We start from the raw sequence: 21,965 nt of genomic DNA on the forward strand, positions 1-21,965 counted from the left end.
CACGGCACGGCACGGCACGGCTCGGCCCCGACACGCACCGTGACGGGTCTTCAGAGCTCTGGCCACATCTTCGAGCCGAGCCGTATCTAGGCGACAGACACGTGATTGGCTCAAATAGCGTGACGTCATTGCAACGCTAAGAGGAAGGAGCGCCATTTTGACAATAAAAAAAAAAAAAGTCCAAACACTTCACATCCACAGTGTGTTGTTAGTGGTTCTGGGTTTAAGAGCAAACAGAACAGGAAGACAATGGAACCAATGGTGAACTGGTCTTATGAAGAGACTCGGGCTCTTATTGCCGTGTGGTCAGAGGAGAAAATCCAGCAGGACCTGCAGGTATCAGTGAGAAATGAGAAAGTGTACAGGGAAGTGTCGGGTAGGCTGGCTGCATTGGGGATGAGCCGCTCAGCAAAACAGTGCAGACAGAAGATAAAGAAGCTGAAACAAGAGTACAGGAAAATTAAAATGCACACAGAGACAAGTGGAGCTACTAGAAAGACCATCTGGTGGTACGACGCCTTGGACACTATCATGAGCGAAAGACCGGCAACAACAGACAACAGAGGGCAGTCATCCAACATGATACTGGAGCTCACGATTTCAGACGTGGAAACAGGTCATTTGCTTTTATTCTCCATTATCTTTTGATTGTAAATATTTGCAGCACCTCCTACACATTATCCAGGTATGTTTCTCTTGCAGATTCACCCACCACAAAAGACTTTCCTGAAAGTTGCAGCAACACCTTTATGCCATGCACTGTGCTCACCTCGTCACGGTACCGCACAGAAAACCCACAAGACCCATATTTCTACTCCATTCAGCTGGAGGATATTGATGGTCCATCAACAAGCACCACAGTTACCTCCACTGCAGTGCAAACATCAGTCAAAGGTAAGTAGCCAAAGGCATCTAACTTTAAAAGGATGCATACATTCAACACTGGTCTTTATTAACACTGTTTCTCCAAATAATTTTCTAGATTTATGGCTTCATATGTTCTGATCTTTTTTCTTACAGATACACCTCTGTGCTGTTGGTCAAACAGGGAGGTCCAAGCCTTGCTGACGCTTTGGGCGAATCCCACTGTTCAAGAAGAGCTTCTCCTCAACGTGAGGAATAATAAAGTTTACACGCGTCTCAGTGCCAATCTGGCCTCACTGGGATTCAACAAAGCACCAAAGAAGTGCAGGGAGAAGATCAAAAAACTGAAGCAGGAGTACAAGAGGATTAAAAGCGGTCACAGGAGTGGGAGCAACAGCAGCCGGACAACTGTGTGGTTTGCCATTATGGATGATATCCTCAGTTCCCAGGCTGCAGCAGGCAAACGTTCAAAAATAGCAGCGCCGTTACCGCACAGTCAGTCACCCTTTGTCGTAGATGTGGACACAAATGGTGAGTGAATAACTGAATTGTTTCATTCTGTGTAGAAGAAGCTGATGTTGCTGGGCCATAGGACACCAGAGAGAACAGTGTCTGTTATCTTTCAAAGCGTTATGTATTTAATGCAAAGTTTTAATTAAGTGTAGTGAAGTGAATATTTAAAAAATCAGGCCATTAATAATATTCAACATTAAATATCACTATTACTTTTGCAGCCTTTTTTAAAAATTGTGTTTTGTTTATTTATTTTGCTTTTGTTTTTGCAGAAGAAACCCAGTGGTTGCACGATGAAGTCCAGGTGCTTATAACACTTTGGGCACAACCAAATATTCAGAGTCAGCTTCTCAACACAGCAACACACAATCAGGTCTTCACGTACCTCAGCAATGAGCTTGCTCTGGTTGGATTCAACAAGACACCACATCAATGCAGTCTTAAAGTGAATAATCTTAAAGAGGAATACAAGCAAATCAAGGAAGTAGAACCACATGTTGATATGAAAAGTGACTGGTTTGCTATTATGGATAGTGTCCTTTGCCCTGATCGAGAGTCTTCTACAGAGGTGGATTCATGTGCAGCGTTGACACTAGCTAAATCCCCAGAACATGAGCGTGCCAGTGGTATGTTGTTTTAAACCTCATGTTTTTGTGCATCTCATGAGAGCTGTCACTGGATTAACAAGGTTGTATTGCTTTCAACAGACATGCTGCGCACTATTTGGACATCAGATGAAGTCAAAGTGCTGCTCACCCAATGGTCAGACGAGAGGATTCAGGAGCAGCTTAGATCTACGCAGAGAAATGAGAGAGTGTTTGCCCAGCTGAGCTCGGAGCTCGCCACTCAGGGCTTCGATAAGACCACCAGCCAGTGCAGGTCGAAGATAAGACTCCTGAAACGAAAGTATGAAAGGATCAAGGTACAGAAGGACTCTAAAAAGCAAAAAAGCAGATGGTTTACCATTATGGATAAAGTCCTTGGTCATCGAAAGCCTAAGATTGAGACTGAACAAGAAGCTGAAGCCATGAATTCAGCCCCTGCATCTCTGCAGACATCACAGCATGACCTCTCTGAAATTCTGAAAGACCCGGGTAAAAAAAAGCATGTCATGCTGTTTTTTTTAAGGAGATTACAGCTTTCATGATCTGCCGTTTGCTGAGTTATTCTGATGTAATTAACATAATATTAACTGTCACTAAGAACAAAGCAGATAGTTGAATGATTGTGTTTGCAAATGTATTTATTCATCCACACTGGGTTTGGACCATGTCAGATTTGTAGAACCTGCAGAAGTACAGTCCTATCTAAGTTGCTTTTAATTTTAAATCTGTAATTTCATACTGTTTTATCCCAGTTGCAGGTTGCCACTTGTCTCTATCGTCGTTGTGTCTCCTGGTCCCAACGCTGCGCCTGATGTGTGCCTTTGCCTGGCAAGTGGTGCAGTGCTGTAACGTGGTGCATTACAGAAAGGTGGAGGAGCTGGTGAGGCTGGTGACAGAGCTGGCTCCAGAGCTGCTGACACCCAGAGAGAAAGTACAGCTCCTGCTCAGACTAAGAGCAAGGGTAAGAGGCATGCTACATTTTAGTCATATTTAAAATAGGAAGAAGAGTCATGTTTTCAATGTTGGTAAGCCCTATTATTTAAACCAGAACAAATGCTACCTAATTCAACCACACTTGTAAATCCCTGTCACTGTCTTTTTCAGCTTGTGTTGGAGTTGTGTCGCAGTGAAAGCACAGCCAACCTGCAGAACATCCAGCCCCACCTCAAGGTCATTGAAGACCTCACAATTAACTCTTGGTGTGATCAGGAGGTAAGTCTGCAGAAAAATATGTTATTGTTGACACTCTTCATCATCTTTCATGCGGCAGACCGGGGTTCCAATCCCGGCTGTGGCCTACCTCCAGTAGGGGTCCATAGGCAAGACCTCTTTTCACTTACCCTGCTTTGTCGAGGCAGCGATCTTCTTCCATAAGACACCCAGGATAGCGCCCATGTTCTTCCATCATCACGACTGCAATTCAATTCTTTAATTGGTTATTTATTCCCTCGAGAACAAATTCAGCCCATGCAGATCTCCTCCTGATGTTTTATTGACATTTCCTTGCAACTGCCCTTCAGCAGGCACAGTATTGTTAGGCCACATGGCAGTCACAGATCTTTATACTATTTTCTAGGAAAATGTATTTAGTTTGTCACTTATTTATTGACCACATGTGCTTCTCTGCCCATGTTATTTACCAAATTAAATTACATATAGTATTAAAAAAGACATTAATAGACTTATAATAGATGATTTGCTGATTTGACATGTTTATTATCTTCTGACACTAATTATTAGGAGTTGGAAAATTCAAAGTGCAACTTTGTGGAAGTTGTTCAGACTTTGCTCGAGGACCCGGAGGAGAGAAAAATGTTTTTCAAGGTCAGATATACTAATCACTGTTATAACAGTATCTGATAATACGCTGCACTAATGCAACTTGTGATTTATTAAGGCATTAATATTTCTGTAAGCAAATGATGATGATGGGATGTTGATGATCATCCTTTTCCTCAGGAGGTCTTTCAACTCCACTATGGCCAACAATATCAAGCCACATTGCACGCATTGGTTTGGAAATTAATCTCGAGACTGGATGTCCTGTTGCCAATCCCAGATATTAAACAGGTAAGGTATATTATTAATTATTAAACAGTTACATTTGTTAACACATTTGCACAGTAGGGTTTTTCAGACTAGCTGATACTAAGAAATACAGAGTTGAAAGATGATGCTGCTGTACTTTACATGGTTATTATCTGTTTTCTAATACACTTTTCAGACTGCAGAGTGGCTCAGCACTGCTCCCTCTGTCATGGAACAATGTGGACAACTAGTTTTGGAACCACATCAACTGAAGGCACTAATGCTGTTTCACGAACATTGGTCAGGAAACACAAACAACTGTGAGTCGTCTACTACAAAGTCTAAGACTAAAACAACTTAGTAAAATAATCTCTCTAGGCCAACGTCCAGAGATTTACAGAAATCAAATATGACTTCTGAGTTGGTGTTTCACTGCTACATGGTAAAGACATGCTGAGCGAGTGAACAGGAAAGGAGGAAAATATCTTTATACTGTTTGTCACAGCACACACTTTCTTCTAAGTTTGTTCATTAAACATGAGCAAAAATATTTTGACTCAGGAAAATGGGCTGAAGTGCACTGTATCCTATTTATATTTGGTTCAGTAGCTATAGCATGTTATTCATATCTTTGTTTTTAATTTTTTCTACTCAGGTGACTCTTGGGCCCAAAATATATTCCTGCCGATACTATCACTTCCTACCAGAGCAAACCTGGCCCCACTTGCTTGTGAGCAGCAGGAAGAGTCTTCAAATGACAAAGCGGATGAGCAATTCGATTATAGTGAGGATAAAGAGCCAGATGAGGAGAATCAAAGTGACAATAAACTGGAGACTCTGGAGGCCTGTAGCGAAAGATATGACCTGAAGCTGAAAGCAGATCAAAGTGATGATTTGACCGCTGCGGACTGCTTAAGTATGACAGCCTCCAGTGAATTTTCATAATAATATGAATTTTTTCATGTTTTAATTTTTATCATTTAAATCTAATAATGAGGGAATTTACACTGGAAATCTAAAATCTTGCCAGAAACTATAAGTGCAACTAAACTTTCATATTTGTAATACTGTGAGTGAATCTCCTCATTTTCTCTTTCAGATTCAGACAATGATAGACTTTTAGGACATCAGACCTGCTCTTTGTGTCCCTACTCTGACAGCCAAGTGTCAGGTCTTCTGCAGCATATCAGAAAAGAGCATCTGGCCCAGGAGCCCAGTCCTGTTACCTCTAAAGAATCCAGGAAACACGACGTCCTTCAGGGAGTCAACACTGACAAGTGCACTCCTCAGATGAGGAGCGCAACAAACACTTGTGAGTACTGTGGGAAGGTCTTTAAGAGTGTGTCAACCCTGAACAAACACATAAAAACACACACGATGCCGTTTCGGTGTGACAAGTGTGAGAAGAAGTACTCCACCCGAGAGTCCCTGAAAGTACACTGCCGGATTCACACGGGAGAGATGCCGTATTTGTGTTCACACTGTGGCCGAGGCTTCAGGTCTTCATATATCTTCAAATCACACATTCGCATACACACAGGGGAAAGGCGCTATAAATGCCACATTTGTGGAAAGACTTCCATCCAGCATTTGGCGAGACACATGCGGATGCACCGAGGGGAAAAGAACTATCTGTGTACAGAGTGTGGGAAGGCTTTTCTCTCCTCCGGGGAGTTGAGGCTCCACATGAGGTTTCACACGGGCGAGCGGCCTTACACGTGCAAACACTGTGGGAGGGGTTTCATAGCAAAGTGCCTACTGACAGTTCACATGCGGCAGCATACAGGAGAGAGTCCTTACAGGTGTTTGGTGTGTCCGAAATCATTTCACACTCTCAAAGCGCAGAAGAGACACGTGAAGATCCATTCGAACAAAAAGTCTTTCCAGTGTTTAAAGTGCGGTAAAATATTCCGGCAAGAAGTGACTTTTAAAATGCACATTCAAACGCACAAATGACGACTGATGTGTCAAATGATTGTACAGTTTCTTATTGCAGTGCAACAAGTCGTTTGGCCATTGTGGTCCTTTGTCAGAATATTCACAGACAATATATTAACTGGTAATATCAGCTAGTTTTAAGGTTAAATTCACCCAAATACATTTCTGCCTCCACCTGAATAGGATAGAGATGATGCGCTGTTTTGCGGCAACATCACTGTTAACAATTTCTGTTTTAACTTTCTAACAAAGAAGTAGACACCATGTTACTATTTTGCTCTTTGAGTGAACTGATATTTTAGTGTAGTGTAATGCTTGACACAAATTGTCTTCCTTCAGTTGAGGCTTCGCTCTGTCTGCACACTGAAGTATTCATTTAAGGTTAGTTTTTATAAAACATAATTTTTTTATTTTATTTTATTTGCTGCAAGAAAGTCACTTGACTTTTTAAAATGTGTATGTATATAAAACACACAAGAGCTGCTTTGTCTCATGATTCAAGATGGTTAAATGTCACTTAGTCATATTAGATGACCACTTCATATGAAAGAAAGTAAGACATAGAAAGATAGTGACTACACACAACCAAAAATTGTTACAGCAGTGTTTTGTTCTATTTATGTAATACAAGTTTATTTAGCGTTTCTCCTTGTCTTCTTTGCTTCCTTAGGAGGAAAAGTGAGCATGTTCTTTCTTCAGTCTCTCACTTTCCTCCACGTCTGTGAGGACTGGGGCCATGTAATGCATGTATGTGTCCTTTTTAGGATCAGGATCACGTTTTCCTTTAACCAGCCTCTTCTCCGACAGCCACACAGCAAAGTGTGATACAAGTAAAATAGCCCCGGTGGTGATGAGCATGATCGCTGTGCGAAAAGGGAACAAGCGATGTCTGTGTCCGTCCTCCATTATCTTGTCCCATGGCAGGGGCAACACGTCTGGAAGGCCTATCGCAGGTTCCCCAACCAGAGCTCTGAGAGCTATAGCCAATACAAAGCCGGAACAGGCCCCATACTTGTTTACCCATCGGGATAAGAAAAAGGTGCAAGTTACTTGGGGAGTCAACATTGAATACACAAGGTCTGCCCCGACGATCCAGAGCAGGTAAACGGACCTTGTTGTCAAAGCCAGGCCAGCTCCCATCAGTCCACAGAGGACAACTGACACTTTAACCACCATGAGAACAGCTGTTTCTGATGCCTAAAACATAAGAAATCCAGTTACATGACAAACCTGTATTTGAATAGTGACAGCTATTTATTTAACGTTCCTTCACGTGTCCCGTGTATTCAGTGATGTAAAGTCTTACCTGTTTGTAGATGATATTTTTGAAGATGTTTCGGCCCATTTGGGAGGAGGCTGACAGAAGAGCAGAGTCAACGGATGACATGACGGCAGCAGCGAGTGCTCCCATACCGAAGAGTGAGACGTAGAAAGGGCAAAGATGCTGAAGGGCAATTGGCAATATCATACCAGCTTGGCCCTGTTCGTATGGACTGGGTGAACCATAGGTTGTTTGGTTCCAATCTGACAGACATTAGCACAACTAATTAAAACAAATGACTATGCTATGAGCAGGATTTAAGCATCGCTGTTGTATAGAAAAAAATCAACTGCTATGGCTGCAGTGAGATAATAGTTAAGTCTACTTACTGATAGATGCCGCCACTGCGCCAGTGATGAGTGATGGGATGGCAAGGACTGGGCATAGAACTGCCCCTGCATAGCAGGTAATCTTAGCTTGGGTATCAGAGGCACAGGACAAGACTCTCTGGTAGAAAACCTGGTAGCAGATCCCTGAAATGGCCTTGAAGAAGAATAAATAAATAAGGATCATTTAGGACTTAGATAATGTAGGGACATTCGTGCTCAAAGCAGACATGTCCAGGTGATGTCATCACAATGTATTCTTTATTGATATTTATTGCTGAATAGATCTTAGTGTTATTTTCTTGTGGATCCCTTACTAAAAGCAGTATGTCATCTATCCAGCGTCCCGCATCTTCCAACTCCAGCTTGCCAAGCCATGGCTCCTGGTGCAGCTTAGTCACTGCAGTTAAAGTGAAGTTAGCAGAAGAAGGGCTTGTCAGGATGAAAGGCACACAGAACCACTGAAATAACAAAGAAAATAGGATACAGTTAGAAATACAGTATATCAGTCATATAGAGGAAAAGGTAGTGCTTAAAGGAGAATGCTGGTGAGTGAGATATTTTGGCCTGAACTGAAGAGGTTAAACAGACCAACAGACAGATCCTAGAGTCATGCTGCTTAGCTCAGAAATTGCACGTAAACACAAAAGTACAATGCTCATACCAAGCCAACAAACACGAAGCCGAGTTGGATGACATCCGTATAGGCCACAGAGTACAGTCCTCCCATCAATGTGTACAGAATCGCCACAGCAGCAGAGACACCTACAGCCAGTGCAGGTGATATATCTATGACCACACTTACTGTCCCTCCTGTAACCACACACCCACTGTCAGAGTGAGGCATAATACTAGATAGATTTATTTAGCTTATACTGAATATACAGTGCATTCATTTAATATCAGTGGGCTGCTTGACCTTGTATCATACTTAAGGTAAAATATTTGTTTCCTGTATTTTGCAGTTTTTCACTAGTAGATTATGAGAGAAATTCTCATTTAAAGTTGTGTTTCTGACTTACCCAGTGCACCAAGAATACATCCTATCCACAAGATATCTCCCAGGAGGGCGGGAATGAAGAGAACAGCAGCTACAGTGTTGCCATATTTCTCTTGAAATGGATCCATAAGGGTGACATAATTCTTCGACCGAACAGGTTTGACAAAGAAAAGTCCACCTACAGTCACACAAACAGAAACATCTGAACAAGTCTCAACCTTAAATGATGAACGTACACTCAGCTAATAGGCCCCTTCCTTCTCTCACCGTGTTCTGTCGAAGCGCTTTAGTTGGAAATCACTCACCTAAAATCATGTTCATGGTGTAGCCAATTGGGCCGATGGCCCACACCAGCCCCTTTGTTGGATCATAGACCACCTCAGCATTACCCAAAATATAGCCTCCTCCCACCCAAGTGGCTGCAAAGATATAAGCAATCATAAGAAAAAGAAAAAGAAAAAGAAACCAAGCCCATCTATTGTACATTGAGCGATTTCAAAATAAAATTCCTTTATTGAAGTACTGCTGTGACTGTACCTGTCATAGTAAAGATGCTGACCCAGATGTTCAGATTCCTTCCTCCAACCATTGCAACTTCACTGCGCTTCCCTGTGCACTTCTTCTCCTCATGTTTTGACTTCCTGGATGCCCAGATGCCTGTGCCCAGTACAATCATGTAAAACACTCCTATGGACAGCAGTCCTAGCCAATTTACTGCCATTTTCAATTCCTGCAAACAAATTAGGACAGATATTAGATTATGGTTTGTGCAATGCAATGTACAGATTAGTACATATTTGATGCATGCTTTGTAAAGCTAAGTCAGTACTTGTTTTCTATTAGAAACACATAGAGATGTGATATGACTGCTACCTTCCAGTGCCTATGTTGTCTAGTGTAATGTAAGTCTATATTTGTTACTCGGGGGCACAGTTGTTGCTGTCAACGAATGTTACATAAGTTCACTTTAAAAGACGTAATGCTACATTTTGCACATCTAATGCATAAAGTTAATGTTTTGATTCAACAAGTCATTATGTGCCTTTCACTAAATTTAATTTTACATTTTACATTTGTACATACTTTTTTAACACACTGTTATTTAATACACTTAAAAAAAACTTTCAACACAATCATTTTCTCCTGTTGCTGCTACTTTATGTTGACTGCAGCCTCACACACACACGATCTTTATATAGCTGTATATTCATAGTCAGAAATACTTGCACAAGCATAGGCATGCCTACACATGCATGATGCTAAATTACTTTTGTAAATATTGTTGTGCACAATGTTTTAATAAGTTTCAAAAAAGCTGATATTTACCAGCATTGTGTAAAAATGATTCAAATTGTGTTTATTGCGAAAGCAGCACTGATTTGATCTTCTGTTGTTAGACCTAAAAGAATCACACCCAAAATACTTAACTCCAACTAACATCAGAAGTTCAATAAAAAGATACTTTTCTTTTATTATACAGTAAAACTAACTGATATGACGTCAGTAAAGTCATACGGATCAGTTACATGCTAATATAGAAGTAATAGTGTGTAAAGCTTCCACAGTAGCTACAAGAACAACAAACACACCAAATTAGACTTTTTCTGCTGACGTGAAGGTGCAGCCCTGTAGGAATAATCGTTAATAAAAAGGTGTATTTTCATATTACCTGTTTGGCCCTTCAGAAGATGTTAAAGGTAAAAATTGGAGATCCTCAAAGGCAACTGTGACAGCAGCGAGGTGGAGGCACGGCTACTTATCCTGAGGTTGTAGGGGCGACTGGTTGTAGATTTAACCCTTTATGCCAAACTGCAAAGTCCGACATGTTTTCACTAAGTTTACGCTTAAGGTTTTTTTATTTGTTATTACATGTGATCAAGGCATGCTCATCTGCACTTGCAGCTTTTACCAGGTGATTCAGTCAAGGACCATTCTCGCTGCCACGTCAGTCTCCTCTGCAGCGGAGACGTCTTTTACACCTAACTTTTACTTTTTAACCCGGCTGAATAGACCAGTTAAGATTTTCACCGTGCCTGTACCTTGTACCATGGGTAATAAGTTCTATCTTATCTTATCGTATCATTTCTTACTGGTTTAATCACACTGCTCTCACCAGCACTGTTGGCAGCCAGAATGCTGCCTGGACATTATTACTATTGTGTCATAATTTTTGACAGTTTAACTGCGTGATGTTGGTGTCAGACTGTGAAATGTCACAGCCACTCTTAGATCTCCTCCTCAACGTGTATCAACTTGTTGTTTTTTGTTGCTTTGCTTTTAGGTACTTAGCTGCTATTTCTTTATGATAATATTATATATTAAGTTGCCTATTTGGCAAATATTTTTTATTATTAATACAATTCTCTTTATTATTTCCTTAAAGCAAGGTTTAAAATTTGAACGCAGCTAATTTTACATGTTTAACAAACTGTGAACTCAATTTAATATTTATGTAGCATGGCTCTGTGCCTGAACGAGCATTAATATTTTAACTTGAAAAATAACTAAAAACTTATCTGACCTATTTTTAGAGCCTTTTAAAAACTGTAAATAAGTCCTTTAAGTGACAGGTAACAAATAGGTACAGTGCCCGAGGCTGTACCTTTAAATCCTGTAAGTCTAGTTTTTTCTGTTGAGGTATTTTGAGGTTAATCAAGTAGTTGTTGTTGTTGTTCTTCCTCCAGTGATTGTGTTTTTAACATTATGCCATGTCAGTGTGTGTATGAATGATTTGTATAAGCTACAACGTTTACCTGTGTGTTTTATAATTGTCCAATTCTTAATTCTAAATGGATAAAAATAATACAAAATGTTGTAAAAACATCTGCAGACCACAAAGGTTGCTCTTTCACTGCTTTACTTTTCCCCTCAGCTATTCCCGACTGATGGAGACAGCACTTGGACCCACTTGACTGTGTTTAGGCAACAAGGCAGCAACAAAACAGTGACGGACAAAGACTCACCAAGGTAAGAAGGTGAACTAATGGTGGTTAAAAGGGTGAGAGGATAGGCCCTACAAATAAAGTAAGCTAATTAGTTTAATGTACTAGTTGACTTGCTAAGGTGATGTCGCTGAGGATGAGTTATTAGCTGGGTGTTGGTGCGTTGAAGCACATTTTTGGCGCCAGCAATCATGACACCGTATCTGCAGATGTAAAGTCAGTTTAGGTCAACAAGTAGCTGCTCTTTTCTTTTGGGTGGATATAGGATTTAGGAATTTTTAGGAATCATTAATGATGGATGTCAAGTGCATATGTATAGAATGATACAGTATGTCTCCCAGTAGGAGGTGTAAAATATCGATGTATGGATAGATACAAAACACGTAAAAATACAACATGCATGTAGCAGCATGCAGGCCAAAATGTCAATCCACGAGATTTCAGAGATACTGGGGTCTCCTGTGTTAGCTCCAGGGCATCTGTAGTTAGAAGAGAGCATTGTTAGGATAACCAGATTAAGTTATGTCTTGCATAAGTCTTCAGATCTTTGACACCTGACAGGATCGTCCCAATGAGTGTGTCATAATAAATCAACGATGGAATTTGAAACAGACGGCGACGATCTGAGAAACAAATGGCAGATTCGTGGAAAAAAGTGGAACCTCTTGCTGTTAAAGAAAATCCTTTATTTTGAATGAAGCCACCTCTGGACAGGACTGTTGAGCTTCTGTGGCAAATAATACATTTAAATAATACAAATAAATACATGTACAATAACACAACAGCATTCGAACGTAATAAAATAACATTAAGAACATAAAGCACAAGCAATTAATAAAAAAATATACAGCAGGAGAAAAATTCAATACATCAACTAATTAAAATTTACTTTACTAAGATTATTTCTGAGTATTTGTGGACCACAGAATTATTTTCTGCAGAATTTCTGCCTGTATTAGTCAGAAATGTTGTTGACACCTTGTTAGACGGGCATCATTTTCCTACCAGCACTCTCTTAACATTGTTACTATCCATACCACACAGGAGCTACCCTGCACTGCAGCTGACCCCAGCCTCTTACAGTGTCACTTCCACACTGACACATGAGGCCGTCGACTGAGATTCGCTCGCCAGTCGTCTGACCCTCCGACCTCGCCAGAAGGAAACCCCCCTCTGGACTGAATCTTACAGAGCCGACCACACTGACTCAGAAAGTCGGCACACAGTGAGCTCACACGGTTAGTCTGCTGCTGCTGACTTCTATATGACTGTACGGGATTGTTCTGCTCACTTAGTCATTCAGGTCATATGTTTGAATGACTTGACCCTGTTTGAAAGGCAGACCACAGCTGAATGGTGCTCAATGGATGCATGAATGGAAGAACATATGGGCTAATGTAATGATGGAAAATGAGAAGCATGGATGCCATGGAAAACAAATGACTATGTGAGAGTTGCATGTTAATTTGAGGCTTACAAAGAAATACATAGCATGTAACACACACAATGAAAAATGGCTTAAACCTGCATTAACTGACATTTGGCCTGAGATGTTATCATACTGGACATCCAGCAGATACAGAGCAATATTAGTATTAATTGGAGTCCTGTTTCTGACCTCCTGATGAATATAAATCCAAAAGACACTCTCAGTTCTACAGACACCCATTAAAGGAAGGGGCTCCTCAACATTTATTTATGTTGCTCTTCACAACTTTGGAGGGATGTTTGGTTCCTAAATGCCCTGAAATTTGTCTATTGCTGCGTTGATTTTAACTCATTTCGACTGTAATTACCAAGTTAGAATAAGGAAATGTTCAGATGAGCCTCAGGGTTGTTATTCCTTGAGCTTATTAAGGTTGTGTCAAATAATGTAACAGTGACAGTAGTAATGGGTTTAGTCATTTTAATAGTAATACTAACTTTCTGTTCTATTTTTTTTCATCATTTAACTGCATTGTTTCATCTTTAGCCAGCAGACTACTGACAAACCAACACCACATAACGTCCCATCTGTTTCTCATCCACCTCTAACAGAGAATTATAATTACGCCCCTCTCTCTGCTGAACAGTAACAGTACAGTCACCGCCATCACCATCAAAGACACCGTCCACTCAGCTGTTTCCAGATGTGTCACCAACCTCATAACTAATGATCGAGCAGTTATCAATAGCTCCGAAAACTGAGACAGTCCAACATCTGTCCCCAGCTCCATCTAGAATTAATCAGGATGTGATGTCTCGGCTAAATGTAACAACTCAGAGCGAGTCACTGACCACATGAACGGGTCAGCTGACACTGCCTGGACCAACAATGCTTACACCAGCTTTGTCCTCGAAGCCTGCCGCTTTAGATTCTTTTGACAGATAACTTGATATCACAAGTCCAGTATCTAGAGTAGCATCTCTCTCATTCTCTTCATATGATTCCTGATGTTGGAACTCTCACTTTGTAGCAGGCATTTAAAAGGCGTAGGATTATATATTAATGAAAATGGACTAACTAATGGCTAATGGTGTCTGCTTTCCTTGTCTAAGAACATCCAAATCTTTTCTGTCCTATCAGCTATGTTCAAAGAAGCATCATTGAAAGAAAAACAACATCTGTCAGATCATCTCATGAGGATACAATATTCATGCCAACAGTGCAACAACAACCCTGCAGGTTTCCCTGCAGACAGTGTAGTTTGAGGAGTCTTTTCTTATACCCTTAGTCCCTGAAATGACAACACACTTGTATTTGAGCACACTGGCCTCACTACAGCTACACTAAACCCAAGTGTGACTTCCAGTTAGACCAGCAGCTGAGGACTCTCTTGATCCTCCTGCTCCCTCTACTGCTCACAAACTGTATACTACATCCTCCTTTCATCAAATACACAGTCCTAAAACTAAGGCTCATGTCTAAGTGGTGCCATGCCTCCTCTTACCTTCCTCCAAAACACAGTGAAGCATATTGTGGCCTATGGAATGGAAACCTATGGACAAGGTGAGGTGGCATCATCATCCATAACATGGTATTTCAACAATATAACAATAATATAAAATAAAAATATAAAAAACCTGATTTGAAGCATGATAAAAAATAATTATTTAGACTTGATTTTACCACTGAAAAAAGTTTCTATGATCCTCTTAAGGGCAGGTATATGGTCAATATCACATGAATAAGCCAGCAACGTTTTCTATTGACAGCATTTATTGCATTACACAATATGTGAACAGCATTATCTACAAAATCATAGGTATAAAATGTATAAATTTCCCATTTGACTTCACTGTTTATTTCAACGTCCTTCTTTTATCCATATCTGAAAAACACTGATCCACAATCTCATCCTGTGAAAGGCTGGGTGATGTGTCCATGGAGACATCATCTGGAGGCTTTGCCGTTTTCATGAACATCCATCCTGTAAAAAAGAAAAATGTTAACACTAATATACAGTACAGAAGTAATGTGATTAGTGCTGCATCTACATGAGAGGTTTCTGAGTACATGTACAGAGTTCAGACATCCACAAAGTTATTTAGACAGAGTGTGGGAGGAATGCTGCACCCTTAAAGAGGCAGCTGAAAGATAATTCACACACACCCATTCTCATCTTTCAGATGCTGGTACAACTCAAACTTGTTGTTGACCGAGCCCGCTCTTCCAAAAAACTCTTGGTGCTTCCTGGAATTGACTGCAGTGATGCGATTGGTCCACATTGTGAGGAGTGAGACAGGACCTGCAGAAACAGGAAGACAAGGAACGCAGGTAAAAATGCATGTACAAAGGGGGGCCTAGCACAAAAAGTCATCAATAAACAAACATTTTATTAAAATAAATTAATTAAATTGTTCACATGCTCATAGCAGTGTGTGAATGACGATGCTAAACAAAGTGTGATGTTGTTTGGTACCTTTTGCTCTCTCTGGAGGCTGAACCTCCTCTGTGGAAAGACGAGGCTTCTTGTTGAGTGGTTCTGGTGAGTCCGGGGAATCCTTGATCACCTCTGACTCCTGATCTTCTTTATCTAGTAAACCCTTCAGCCTTCAGATTTAAAAATATGCAGTAAGTTAATTATCCAGAAAGACAGTTTCGCCCTGCAATGATTATTATTTACATGTCCAGAATACGTACTCTATACACATCCAAGCATCACTGACCTCTCTGAGTCCTGCCAGCTTTTGTCGTCTGCGTCTTTGCTTCCGTTTTTCTCGGCTCTGTCTTCCCTCTCTTCTCTCTTCCTCCCTCTCTTTTTCCGTTCTTCCTCCTCTGGAGGTTTGCTGCGGCAGGCAATGATACAGTCCAGAACTCGCTGGTGTCTGTCAGAGGCTCCGGCGTGAGTTTTCACTAATGTTTCCAGCTCATTCCACATTATGCGATACTGTTCATCCCTGAAAATGAGAAGCATGCAGAAGAATGAGCAACTCTGGTCACTCTGTTTACGATCAAAATATGTGGTGTTAATGCTCATTTCTGCTCGCCACCAAAGAACGGAAGACAAAGAAGAAAAGTAAATACCTCTTGGGGCCTTTGCCTCTAGATCCCACGGTGGAGATAGGAAGAGGGTCGTTCTTTCTCTCCATGTCCACCAGGTTGTAAACAGTCTTCTGGCAGGTCAGAACATCCTCCTCCGTCAGAGTCTCCTTCACTATCAGGTTAGCGAGAGGAACCACCTAGTTGACGAAAAACATTGAGACAAAAGACTGAGCTGAAGGATGGTAACATAGGTCAACATAATAAACAGCACATTCTCAGATAAGCTCAGGTGTTTGTCAGGCAACAACAAGCTGAAGAGTGATGGAAACATCTCTTAGAAGACAGAAATATTGGACAGAAGTAAACAGGATTGAACTATGTGCATGCTGCTCACTGCCTGCATGTTGAAGATGGTGGTCTGGGAGATGATCATGGGCCAGTATCGAGTGTGTCGTTCTAGCTGTGCTTTGGCCCTCTCAGCTGGTAGCTTCCCAGAGGGATCATGAGAAGACTCTGAGACTGGGGTGAGCCGGTTCTCCCTCATGAATTCACCGAAATCCTGAGGAAAACAAAACCTGTCAGTACCCCAACCACTTTAATAAACACGCTTGCTAGTTGTTAAACACTCGATGTGAGTTGAACTGACCGTGATGCGATAATCAGTCACACGGCCACCACAGCCCTCGCTGATGGAGGGTGGGTCTTCAAGGGTGGAGCGGTTGCTGTTGAGCACATGCAGGAAGATCTCACCACCATGGCTGCTAAGCATGTGACTGATGACCTTTGACCCAGACTTCCTTGGCTGCTCCAGCAGCACCGATCGACCTGTGGTCAGTGAGTTAGAGGTGTAAACAACCAACAAGTCAAACTGTTGCAACACTGATTGTCCCAATTACATTTACAAGTGATTTAAGAGAATGGAGGATCACAAGATGCAAGATGAACCAAGACAAATAGACTAGAAATATAGGTAAACTAAAAGTAGATTTAAAAAACGGGGATTTATTAGTTCTAATATAGATTTTAATCAAAGTTACCATTGAGGAGAAAGTTTGTCAAACATGACGATGGACGACTGTTAACATCTGTGGGGGAGATGCGATAGGCTCCTGTACAGTAATGCAGCTCTGACATGGGGAAAAAAAAAAAAATTACATACATTCAATTAGATTATAAATCTCAACAGAACCTTGATACCAACAAGAATATTTTCTGTTGTCATTTAACAACTAAGAAATAATATAAATAATATATACAATAAAATAATGCATTAAATGATAATAGGAACTTAAGCTGACTATTCTCACCTATGCTGTTGGTCCGTGGGGTGCACCATTTCAGTGTAACTGTCTCTTTGAGTCCATTTTCTCGAGTGCTGGTGCCTGCCATATGCAAGTCCCCTGCACAACATGACATTCATTTGATAATAAAAGACTCTGAATATCAATAAAAACTTAAAACTTTCACAACACTGGTTATTAAATAATGTGAAGGTCACTTTGAGCGTTATAAAAGTAGACTATTTTTCCCCAGATCATTTGAGCATCTTAATTTTGTACAGTATATCTGCAGCTTTTACCAGTAAATCTTATAATGAGCCACCATTTAAAAGAGTCAATAAACTGCCCAACTCCATTTTTTACCCACATATGTACCCACCACTTTTAAAGAACTCCAGGTGAGCGTCTCTGTGATGCAGGAGCTCAACATCATAATTGGCTGATGTGTTGGCGTGCTGCTCTTCCTGTCCATCCACAGATATGATAACAAATACAAGTCAGCGTGAACATGTAAACTCACATACAGACATTAACACATTTTAACACTGCTGATTTCATGTCCCAAAGGATAAATGATAATGAACAAAGTAAAAGGAAAAATAACTAGATGACTTGATTTTTTCTTTTAAATTCACATCAGAGTGTAAATGTACTTTAACTTACACAATACATTTTACTGATCCTACACTTAAAAACTGCTTTATGTATTCAAAACCTGGCGACAACTGATGTCAAAATACAATTTCTATTCACAAACTTTGTATTTAACAAATTTCAGCTATAGGTGGAATCAAGTTAAAACATATAAAAGATGTTTTAAAAACTAATTATCCAGACAGCACAATGGATCACACCAAAACACTAAAAGGAGAGTGAGTGGGAACTGATGGGGGACACAGAGACCAAGGGAAAGTTTGGACTTGAACTTTTAAGGTGAAAACACCTGACAGACACTGACACTTTTTTAATAGCTCAGAAGAGGCAACACTGGTGTCAGATGTATGGACATAAAACAGGTTGAATGCAGAGTTCGCACTTTAAACACTTAAATACTGTTAATTTTATTGTAATTTTTATTTATAATAATATTGAGTCAGTAAAGTTATTACATCATTTATCATCATCATTTCATTAAACAAAGTTAATTTCAGGTTTGCATTCTTTGCACTTTTTCAACAAAACACAAATTGTGCATTCCCCGATTGTCCACGTGAGACTAGAGTTGCCTGTCCTTCACTGGAGCCTCCTCAGAAAATCTGCAGACCAACTGTCACATGATAATTATTTCATGAAACTATGAGCATGTTTGCAGCAAATATAGCTTAAAATATATACACAGCACACTACATGGTGTAAACTTTGCCCCTTCCTCACTTGCATGTGTGTGTGATCAGAGTACTAACCTGTTCGCAAACATTTAATGTGGGCTAGCAAAACAGAAAATACAGCATGAAACCAGCAGCAGGTTCACAGTCATATCAACATGCAGATGAGACAACCAAAAAGATGAGACTGTCAAGTTTGTCTTTATAGGTGAGGAAGAGCTCACAAATAAAGATTTAGCAAGCACGAAGAAAAATGTGAACATAATAAAAACAAAGCAGTCACTCAAGTAAAAAAAAGAGGAAGTGGTGCACTGCATTCTACATATGACAGCATTTCTATACTAGTGAACAAAAAAACAAACAAAACAAAACAAAAATATATATATATTTTTTTTTTTAAGTTTATGTGAGTTTTTATTTGACAAGGCATGTGCAAGGTCAGACTAAACAGCAGGAAGTCCCTTACCTTCATGGGGATGTTTGTTATGGTGGTGGAGGCCAAGTCAAAGTGCTGCTGAACCAGAATGTTGAGTTTGGTGGCCAGGTGCCTCCCAGCACGAACACTGTGAACCTCACTGGTGAGCAGAGGAGAAATCTGACAAAGCAAGAGAAAAATACAGTGAGAAATAACAAAATAACAGCTGTGACGTAGTGATTTGCTGTGGTGTTTAAAATCTTGCAGTAGGTTTTGTGTGTTGACGGTGACTTTTAGAGGGTTGAGTTCTGAGCCTCTTGCCACCACCCACCTCTTTCTTCGGTCGGTCAGACACCAGTGTGTCCTCTCCCTGTGGGTAGATGTGAAGTAAAACCAGCTCACACTGCTGGATGGCCATCAGCCTGAAGGATAATAGAGCGAGAGAGTTAGAAAATAAAAGCATAAGTCATTTATTATCTACCCAAGGGTGCTGCTTCTCTGTACAGTATGTCATGTCTTCTTTGTGACATTGTAAGATGAGAGAATTATCAATACTGTATTTCAGCCTATGTGTTTCTATTTCACACACGTCTCAGTCAGTTTCTCAGGACATCATCTTCTACTGACCTGTCTGAACCTGCTGCTAGCTTGTTTTGGTCCAAAATGGTTTCCTGGATGTAGTCTTCCAACATGCGCACATGAGTATCACTGTGTGAGAAAACACAAAAAGTGATTTAACGGGTTTAAAGGACTTTAGTTATAAATATCAGCTAAATAAATAGTCTCCTTTCGATAACACCTTCCTCTATTTAATGAATGAGTGTTGATCTCCCAGCATGTATACGGCAGTATTTACCTTTTAGCATTAGTTAGACATATAATTCGTCCCCTATTGGCTACTCTCTCAGCTGTATCCATCAGTGCGGTGCGCCTCTCATGCTGCAACTCTGTGATCTTGCATAATGACTCCACTGCAGCAACCAGGCCGTGCAGGATGCTGCAACACTCTGGGTCCTCGCGTGGGTTAGGTGGCCCAACAGCTGCCAAAGCTGACATGAGCTGCCAGAGAGGGGAAGAAACTGCATCATCATACCGCAAGTCCAATTCTTATAAAGTGTTAAAATGCGGTCCTGTATGTTCGTTAGAAATGTTGCATTTCTCCAAAATGATAAACAGGAAATTTTGCAATCTAATACAGTAAGACAACGACTTATTAAGCTTCAATACATAGTGGATTACCTCATGAGTGCTCTGCTCTTCCCGCCTCCAGCTATTTAACATGTGGAACTCTGAATCGCTTACAATGTAATTAACCTGTGAAATAAAGAGGGGGCAGAATATATGAGACAGCTTGAGCTGAAAAATAAAAGACAAAATAAAATAAATAAATAAAACCAACCAGTTTGTCCACCGGATAAATGTCATAGAGGATTCGGCAGTACTCCATGGAGCACTCTACAGCACAGGTCCACAGGGACTTGGACACGGGAGCCAAAGGAATCACCCCTTGTGCTCGAGTCTTTGTGAGAACATCACATTCTACCTGCTGGCGACTTGACTCGGCCATGTAGGGACAGTGGTCCACTACAAAGACCGTCTTGTGGGACACTGAGAACATCTTCATTCTGTAAATATGCAGTATGTGCTGATCTGTAAGTAAAACAGAACAATAAACCAACATTAAACTCTGTAGAACTTCGTGTTGCAGCAAAGTTTGTTTTGTTTTTTTCAAATAATTAATTTGCTGGTAGAAATTCCTGCAAGTTGAATCCCTTATGTCATATACATATGTCAGGGATGTAGCAAAGTGCAAACACACAACTAATATCAATTGCTCGTTTTTTCCTTTGGGAATAAATACTGTCACGATTTAAACTTGTATGAATCTTTGTGACAATCTTCATAATAATAATACTACTACTTATACTAAGATATGTGCAGTATATGAAGGAGTTGAAAGTAACTGCACCTTTACAATCTGCACCAATGTAGTGATACACATTATTGCAACAATTATACTCTAGTAATTAATGTACATTATTTCGAAATGGGCCAGTCTGCATAAGAAGTACTTTTACTGTTGTATGAGTGTATTTTGATGTTTGATGTCTGAATTCAAATGTGGAATGCTGGTATTTTACTAGTAACACAATAATTTTTCTCTTTGCTATTTCTACTTATCCAAGTAAATGATCTGGGTCCTTCCACCAAACTGTCATGTTCAACTTTTCTAAATATTATTTTGGTCATTGGATGTTAGCTTACCTGGAGACAAAACGTTTCGCGGACAGAACCTGTTGAAAAATGTAGCTGAACTCCTTTTAGTCAAGTGCTGGTAGTTTAACTTCCTATCTGGCTACTAAATAAAAAGTCTGGTCGATCTCACGACATGTTGTCCATCAATGATTCAAAGTCGCTGGCAAGCTAACATCGCAGCTGCTAAATAGCCTGACAGTCAACCACGTTAGCTAACACTATGCAGAATCATTTGCGTGCTCTTTCAAGTAACCTAATAAAAACATGAGTGTTAGCCATTATGGCATTTGTGTTTAACTAAGCTAAAAAAAAAATCAATTTAACCCACTTCCAAATAATTATCAAATAGTATTTTACATACTTGGAATGGCTAGCCCAAACAATGCACTTAGCCGCTATGAGCTAGCAAGCTTGTTATTGGAGGAAATACGTCCGGGGTGTTCCGTTCACGTTTTCCTTCCCCTACCCGCTGAGCCGCACTGTTAAATAGTTCCTAGCACTAGCACAAAACTTTAATTGATTAATTAAATGATTAGATTAAGAATAAAGTGTTATCACATTAACAGGGAAACTCTAAATGAACATTCAGGTGGGGATAATTAGTATCTATTTAAGCTAAATGTTTTATTCTTTCTAAGGGGCTTAGATGATTTATACACTCCTCTAAATATACGCCTGCATACTCAA

At 40.3% G+C, this 21,965-nt stretch overlaps 3 protein-coding genes across 4 annotated transcripts; 1 reads left to right on the forward strand and 2 right to left on the reverse strand.

Moving 5' to 3' along the window:
- Window positions 1–177: 177 nt before the first annotated feature.
- On the forward strand, window positions 178–5,976 carry LOC113162875. The gene is made up of 12 exons (XM_026361118.1): window positions 178–616; window positions 703–894; window positions 1,021–1,395; window positions 1,650–2,003; window positions 2,085–2,471; window positions 2,735–2,943; window positions 3,087–3,194; window positions 3,723–3,806; window positions 3,942–4,052; window positions 4,207–4,330; window positions 4,666–4,926; window positions 5,110–5,976. Exons 1-12 carry the CDS (start codon window positions 250–252, stop codon window positions 5,964–5,966), a joined length of 3,429 nt encoding a protein of 1,142 aa, XP_026216903.1. The 5' UTR covers window positions 178–249; the 3' UTR covers window positions 5,967–5,976.
- Window positions 5,977–6,591: 615 nt separating this feature from the next.
- Window positions 6,592–10,706, reverse strand: LOC113162879 (high affinity choline transporter 1-like). Of its 2 annotated transcripts, none has more exons than XM_026361123.1 (9): window positions 10,265–10,706; window positions 9,133–9,325; window positions 8,901–9,014; window positions 8,618–8,773; window positions 8,260–8,360; window positions 7,913–8,056; window positions 7,599–7,752; window positions 7,255–7,472; window positions 6,592–7,145 (listed from the first exon to the last, which is right to left on the reverse strand). In XM_026361123.1, exons 2-9 carry the CDS (start codon window positions 9,314–9,316, stop codon window positions 6,615–6,617), a joined length of 1,602 nt encoding a protein of 533 aa, XP_026216908.1. In that variant the 5' UTR covers window positions 9,317–9,325; window positions 10,265–10,706; the 3' UTR covers window positions 6,592–6,614. The 2 variants fall into 2 exon arrangements, with proteins under 2 accessions (XP_026216908.1, XP_026216907.1); XM_026361122.1 differs by having other exon boundaries at window positions 8,260–8,408.
- Window positions 10,707–14,728: 4,022 nt separating this feature from the next.
- ints13 (integrator complex subunit 13) lies at window positions 14,729–21,715 on the reverse strand. Its single transcript, XM_026361121.1, has 17 exons — window positions 21,288–21,715; window positions 20,422–20,672; window positions 20,262–20,336; window positions 19,879–20,081; window positions 19,650–19,730; window positions 19,354–19,444; window positions 19,074–19,202; window positions 17,662–17,746; window positions 17,310–17,402; window positions 17,040–17,129; window positions 16,649–16,827; window positions 16,397–16,561; window positions 16,045–16,199; window positions 15,687–15,917; window positions 15,440–15,570; window positions 15,130–15,265; window positions 14,729–14,947 (listed from the first exon to the last, which is right to left on the reverse strand). Exons 2-17 carry the CDS (start codon window positions 20,644–20,646, stop codon window positions 14,911–14,913), a joined length of 2,106 nt encoding a protein of 701 aa, XP_026216906.1. The 5' UTR covers window positions 20,647–20,672; window positions 21,288–21,715; the 3' UTR covers window positions 14,729–14,910.
- Window positions 21,716–21,965: the final 250 nt, after the last annotated feature.

This window comes from Anabas testudineus, chromosome 23 (assembly GCF_900324465.2).
Source record: "Anabas testudineus chromosome 23, fAnaTes1.2, whole genome shotgun sequence".
NCBI lineage: Eukaryota > Metazoa > Chordata > Actinopteri > Anabantiformes > Anabantidae > Anabas > Anabas testudineus.

Coding starts and splice junctions, on each gene's coding strand:
- LOC113162875 (XM_026361118.1), top strand. CDS start 250: ATGGAACCAATGGTGAACTGGTCTTATGAAGAGACTCGGGCTCTTATT. Junction 2,004..2,084: donor AGAACATGAGCGTGCCAGTG/GTATGTTGTTTT, acceptor TGCTTTCAACAG/ACATGCTGCGCACTATTTGG. Junction 4,053..4,206: donor CAATCCCAGATATTAAACAG/GTAAGGTATATT, acceptor TACACTTTTCAG/ACTGCAGAGTGGCTCAGCAC.
- ints13 (XM_026361121.1), bottom strand. CDS start 20,646: ATGAAGATGTTCTCAGTGTCCCACAAGACGGTCTTTGTAGTGGACCAC. Junction 16,562..16,648: donor TGACTGATTATCGCATCACG/GTCAGTTCAACT, acceptor TGTTTTCCTCAG/GATTTCGGTGAATTCATGAG. Junction 15,266..15,439: donor GCCTCCAGAGAGAGCAAAAG/GTACCAAACAAC, acceptor CTGTTTCTGCAG/GTCCTGTCTCACTCCTCACA.
- LOC113162879 (XM_026361122.1), bottom strand. CDS start 9,316: ATGGCAGTAAATTGGCTAGGACTGCTGTCCATAGGAGTGTTTTACATG. Junction 8,774..8,900: donor CACCATGAACATGATTTTAG/GTGAGTGATTTC, acceptor GTGTGACTGTAG/GTGGACTTTTCTTTGTCAAA. Junction 7,473..7,598: donor CGCAGTGGCGGCATCTATCA/GTAAGTAGACTT, acceptor AATGTCTGTCAG/ATTGGAACCAAACAACCTAT.